We start from the raw sequence: 6,512 nt of genomic DNA on the forward strand, positions 1-6,512 counted from the left end.
TGCCCGCCTCAGCACACATGCACGCACCCGGCCGTGCACACGTGTGACGGTATGGCTCGTTTTTCATTCTAATTTGAACAGAGACAATGTGGCAAGCGACAAAACTTAGTGACCCCATTGTTAGGAGGTCGCTGCTGGAGTCACGCAGCCAGTGACCCAGGAGGAGCAGCCATACAGGCAGCCATGAACGCCACAGAAAAACCTTTGTGAACCACGTTTACTTTGGTCTGTTCATGAAAGCAAATGGGTCAAATCAGGACTTTCTATTCTTTTCTTTTAACCCGTAATGCAATCGCTGCTGTAAGCTTTAAGGCTCCAGGTTCTGAATATTAATTCTAGTTTCTCATTATTTGATGTGATAAGAGAGCTTAACAGGCTTTTGGGAATCCACAATATATTGCAAGGGTTGAAATCAAAAACAGTCACACCAGAATGAGAACAGATGTATAAAGATGAATGTTTTCCCGTTTAAACTACTTGAGTCATCTGGGAAAAAAGTCTGGTGTTTCTTTATATCACTAAAAATAACGTGAGAAATGACACAAACACATATTCACAGTGTCTGTGGAAGAACAAACATTATCTTGATATAGTTTTGTTTCAGGATGGCAAAGGCTTCTTTCCTTGTGATTTTCTTTTTTTTTATTATTTTTACTGAAGATACATGCATATTGGCAGCGATATTCCCCTAGTGACAGATTCTGTTAGACGATTATCAAGTAACTCTAACTTGAAAACAGCTCTAGGGTTAGAGCTGATTTAATGTAACCTGGGCACAAAAACAAAATGAGCAATGCTGGTCGCCTCTACAACTCAAAGCCACAAACACCAAGCACTCAGTTTAAGGCTTCTATAAGGAAACAGTATTAAACTAAGTCAAAAACTATTGGTTTACAGCATTTGACAAGCGACCAGCTAGCCACAGCCTGATCAGTCTTGAAATAGCATGCTGTACCAATAGATGGTGCAGGAAGTGCAACACTTTACTGTGCTCAGTTGAAGAACAGAAAAGAGAAAAGCAGTTTCTCACACAAATCAGAACAGGAAATTCAAGGAATGCCCCAAAAGCACTGTGTGGCAAACAAATAAAGTTGACACGTAAACAAAACAACCTAATAAAAGTGTTGAAACACAGAGGAAAATGTAGTTAGGCATTTCATTTCTTAAATTTCACAGACTATGTCTTGGAAAACAAGCCACAATTAATTTATCATTAGACATTAATTTCAAAACATATCAATTTCTCTTTTACATATAGTGACGAGGAAAAAACCAGGTAGTTGTTCTCTAATGGAAGAGCCCAATATATTGCTCAAAAATGCTTTGAAACAAAAGATATGTGAAGGCATGAATCGATGACCAACTTCAGGCATTCTTCTGCACGGCCAGGAGTGTTCTCAGCTTTGAGGAACCTTCCAGAACACGGATGTCAAACATTGAACCTGGGAGCCAAAACTGGCCATCAACAAAGATGCAATCTGACCCACAACATGAAATTTCAAAGATGCAATAAAAGTAGTTGTTGCTTGTGTGTTGTTGTGGTTAAAAAAAAAAGTGTAAATAAGATATGCACTGAGAGATCAGCAGAGAAAGACAGCTATCCTATTGACGAAAGAACATAAAAGTCAGACCATGTCAAACCATATGCCTACTGAAATGGTGTCTTCACTGTATTTTGCACGAGGAGATGGCTTCAACAATAGCATAGTAATGAAATGGTAGTAATTTATCAACTTCTTCAAGTTTCATAAATACATATGTTAAAGTTTTTCATAATATCTTTGAGCATAGTTGCATCAAAACAAAAAGAATATCATGATCCCAATTTATTGGTGGGGCCCATTGATGCATGTGGACCCTGGACACAGGAAAGTTGTGTTTAGAAGGTCCTGCAGGAAGTGTGCCTTGCATTTAACAACTCAGTGAATAACTTCACAACTAGCTACTGAGCGGTTAAGTGTTGAAATGTCTTTGCAGTACCATACGTGCTGCAAAGACGGTTCCTGAAGCAGTGAGAAATGTATAGGTTGATAATGAAGTGCCAGCATGTGGGAGTGTCACATCACACCAGGTGCTGGAGACTTTCAGTCTTCTAATGTAATTTCATAGTGTGGCAGAAGTCTTGAATTGTGTTAGAAAACAGAATTTCACAGTTGTAAAAGGGCTGAAGAACTCGGAAACTCACCATGTTGACTTCTGACACCATGTCTATGCTGGCCACATCTATACTCATGCCCACAGCAACCGGTGGACCTGCAGAGCAGAGCAAAGTTCACGCCGTGAGGCAGAGGCGGCCAGGCGGTCTGGACGGGTCTGGCTGCCGAGTCATACCTCCGAAGTCCGGCCGCAGACGGATGTCGTAGCCCTTCAGCAGTTTGTCCACGGTCTCTTTGACGAAAGACATGTTCCCCGGCTCGTTGACGCTGGAAGCAGACAGAGCACACGAGACAGAGCGGGTGTGAGTCCTTCCTCTGCGCCCGGACCGGGCTCCGGCCCCCCCGGGGGCTCACTCACCTCTGGCCGCAGCACAGCACCGCCACGACCAGCGGCAGGGAGAGGACGTCCCGGAGCCCCGCGGTCCGGGTCCCCCACATCAGTGCGGCCGGCGCGCACGCAGACGACCGACGGGAGAAGGAGCCGCTAGTTGAGGTGAGCCGAGCCCCACATGGTGGCCGCCTGCGGCTCCGACGCGCTTCATGAGGCTGGGGAGCCTCCGGAGAGAGTCGCGGGAGCAGAGTCGCCGCCCGCGATGCGACAGCGGAGCCGTGCAGCCTCCTCCCGCAGGCTGCCCCGCATCATCCCCGCATCATCCCCATCGCGCCCCGGCTTCACGCGCTCTCACTGTCTGATAATCCACAGGTCCAGCGAGCGCGCCGCGGGCTGGATAAACAAGTGCGCGAGCGCTGGCCCCGGCTCCACAGTGAGTTTGGAGTTAATTGAGTGATTAGAGAATGAGAGTGCGGCTGCTCTTTGATTGAGGCGGATGTCCTCACGTCCCAGCGCCACTTCACTTATGTTCGGCTGCAGGGGCGTGCACTGCTGTGGAGGGGGGGCCGGGGCCCTTCCCGGGAAACTTCACCTGTTTCATTTTCTCTCTGCCACTCCAGCTTCACCGTCCGCTCAGTGCCGCTCTTTCTCAAATGCCCCACAACTTGGTCCATGAAATTGTCTGCATACTCGCCATTGTCAATGTTCTCTGCTCCTGCACGTGGTTTCGTTATAACAGCGAACAAAAGCAACCACTAGTGACCCTACACGAAAGCATCGTTCATCAGCGTTTCTTCCATTTCAACTACACTGCTGTGTAAACATTAAACTTTTTTAAAACAAAAACCCCAAAACTGGTTTCTGCATGCATGTGTGTTTATAGATTATAGATTAGCTTTTAAAAAAAATGAATCAAAGCACACTGAAAATACAACCAAGAAGTGAGAAAGGAGCAGACACCCGTGCACTGCTGCCAGCAAGGTGTATATTCACGCAGATGGCAATTAGTGAAAGACCCCTGGGTTAGGTTGACCACCAGTACTCCAAGAAGTGTCATGCATGTTCACTGGACAGACATGCATTGATATCTGTAGACAGGAGCCTAATGTGTCAGTGTGAAAAAACAACAACAACCTACATTAATTAATATTTAAAATCTTTTTTTTCAACACACTGTGTAAACCTCTTTTATGTCATGTCTTTGAATCCTTCTGCTGCGATCAAGCGTAACCTGACAGTTACTTTGTTAGAACAAGGAATCTCTTTGTGAACAGATTTGACTATGTCTGTCTGCTGCCTGCAGAGATCATAAAAGCGATCCACTGCTGCACTTGAATCCAGATGGTATTGCTTTTAGTCTGCTGTATATTCAAATTTTTCATCACTCACAATTTGAAAACAGTGTAAAAAACATTACTGTTAATCAGCCCCTAAAATTGTGACGCGTTTGTCTCTAATAGCATAATTTGTTCCCTTTAATTTTCCACCACTTTAAATTGTTTCCCTGAACGTTTCTTGAGTGCACTCTCTGACCTCCCTCTCTCTGTTTGCTCCAGTGTCTGCCCTGGAGAAAGAAGTTCAATACTGCTGCAGGGACTGACAGTGTGCTTGAGCTGGACTCCTCCCAAAAGGTTTCTTCTCTTTATTACAGAGATCCACTCAGGTTTTTGTGCCATGTTTCAGAAAAGTGAGAACTCAGTGCCGTCTCCTCACATAGTTTCTTTTTGTTTTATTCCTTTGTTACCGTGTTGAGGAGAGCATGAGGGAAGAAGCGATTCTCACCTTGTGTCATAGATGGCGTACAGCTTCTTGTTTCCATTGACAGCATTCCTGTGAACACAAAAAAAGCAACGGCATTACTTTGTTTGTTTTTACAATGCTGACTTTAACTGCCTCTGGCTCGTTCCTGCCAGCGATTTGCATGTGAGTTTTTATTGCTCACTATGAAAGATTTCACCTTGAGTCTAGGTTTATATAGATGTAGTTCCCACAAAAACAACTCATTCGGGTTGTGCTGTGGCTGTGAGGTTCGTAAGGACTCCACCTCCAGAAGTGAGGAAGCTGGAAATTGAGTTGACCCTAATCCTTGCCTGTATTTACACAGTGGGGAAGTATAGATTTCTGCTTGTGCTGCTGGATGGCATGTGTGACATATTGTCTCCCTGCACATTCTGGACCACGAAAACAGAAAAAAACCCAAGACTCCCAATCAAATGGGGCACAAAATCCAGAAAAAATAAAAGGTTGTAGAAGCTTAAAAACCATACCAGTGAGTACGTTCACATGTGAATGTCTTAACAAAATGGGAAAAATATCATTTTAATAGCAAACGCTTTTGGACCTCAGAGCAGAGAAAACATTCTTCAAGGTTTCTCACACATTCACTCTGAACCAGCTCTGAATTCATGCTTCTGTATAAAAAGTCTTGAAAAATAATAGTCTTCAGCACTGCTCTATTGGAAAAAAGGTTTTAAATGTCTCCACATATGTATTTTATTTGCAGAAACACTGGACAAAATTGTATAAGTTACAGTAATATCAACACATACACCTTAAAAGAATTTCAAAGATATAACAGTATTAGACAATAGATGTAATTTTGAAAAATTATTGATAATTCACGATCAGCTGGGCAGGTTCCAGGATTTTTATTTTACAGCATTTTTATTTACAGAGCATGGAGTTATGATGTGGGCAGCAGGCGATTAATTTTTATCTTACTGAAATAAGCAGGTTTGGAGGAAAAACAATCTTCTGAAGTGTCAAACCAGTTCAGTATTTGTGGCATCGATAGAGGGCATGCAAAAAAAAAAACAAACAAAAAAAAAATAGACATGATCGGTCAATTACTGCGAGTGAAGCAAAGAGAACATGTTTCGAAAGCAGATGAATGTGGGGTAAAATGGAGAACAGGCATCTGGACCAGCTTCTGTGCAGCTTGTGAGCTGCGTTCGCTCCTCTCACGTCAGCAGGTTTCTCTCAGGTCGGTAAGGACTGTCTTCAGTGCAGTGCGAAATACACATTTAAAATTTTTCTTTCACACACCATGAAATATTTTAAGGAGCTTGATTTTACCTGAGTCCTTGGAAAAAAAAAACGATTTTGGGAGATTGCATTATTGTTCCTTAAGTTTGGCAGCCTGACAGGTGTGTTCGCTGTCCATGGTGCTGAAAGCTCAGACAGAAAGTCACGGGCTAAATCTGTACCATCTTTGATACAGCTTAAATACAAAATGAACACAGCTGGTCTAAAATTACACAATCTATTCAGATAGATATAGACACAGATATCTATATCTTTTGGAATTCACGTGTATTAGAAAACAAATAGACTCCCGGTCTCTTATAGTTGAGAGCAACACAAGGCACAATCAGATAGCCAGGTGTTTAAGACCACAGCATTCTGATAAAGATAATATTTCTGAAGGTTTCACTGACTCACCAGTGGCTCCGATGTTAGGTTTTGGGTAGTACCGCTAGCAGCTAGCATAGTGTTTAGCATACAGTTTAACTTCCCTCCAAACAGTTCAGATCAAGTGCAAAAGAAAAAACTGGTTCATGCCGCACAGCCAATCAGCGCTGGCTTACAGCTCTGATGCATTCATGGACAGTCCTAATGTAAGAATTGGCAAATTAGAGCCCACACTCATATGCGTATATCTTCTCTCACACACTGCACATTTTACTATAATAATTTATTTACGAGTAAATGTGAACAAATCGCATGAAACGGGGCCCTATGGCCTTGTGGACCCTGGCCCTACCGCCCCCTTGCCCCCACTCTGGCTCCGCTACAGGTATTGGTTTAATAAGGAGTCAATACTGTCTTTGTACTCTTTTGAATAAGACTAGATGCTTATGGCATGTTGATCCTATACCTTCACACAGACCCAGGACTTTTCGGAACAAGGGTTTTAGTTTATTTGGACATCTTCACTGAAGTGAATATCCGTCCATCTTCTTTTCACCGTAATCCATTGGGTGACACGTTGAATATAAAGATCCTGGACTGAACTCAGACCCCAG

At 43.3% G+C, this 6,512-nt stretch overlaps 1 protein-coding gene across 4 annotated transcripts in view; it reads right to left on the reverse strand.

Annotated features, from left to right (window-relative positions):
• Positions 1-6,512, reverse strand: part of gabrb3 (gamma-aminobutyric acid type A receptor subunit beta3) — a 52,767-nt gene that overhangs the window by 23,269 nt on the left and 22,986 nt on the right. For 2 of the 4 annotated variants that reach the window (XM_030083052.1, XM_030083050.1), the window contains exons 2-3: positions 2,332-2,423; positions 2,186-2,253 (exon numbers count right to left, since the gene is read on the reverse strand). In XM_030083052.1, the coding sequence (XP_029938912.1) occupies positions 2,186-2,253; positions 2,332-2,423 (160 nt within the window). Of the gene's footprint in view, positions 1-2,185; positions 2,254-2,331; positions 2,424-2,514; positions 2,595-4,269; positions 4,307-6,512 lie in introns of those variants that run through there. The other 2 variants (XM_030083053.1, XM_030083051.1) reach the window with 2 other exon arrangements.

The sequence above is a fragment of the Salarias fasciatus genome, chromosome 23 (assembly GCF_902148845.1).
Source record: "Salarias fasciatus chromosome 23, fSalaFa1.1, whole genome shotgun sequence".
Lineage (NCBI taxonomy): Eukaryota > Metazoa > Chordata > Actinopteri > Blenniiformes > Blenniidae > Salarias > Salarias fasciatus.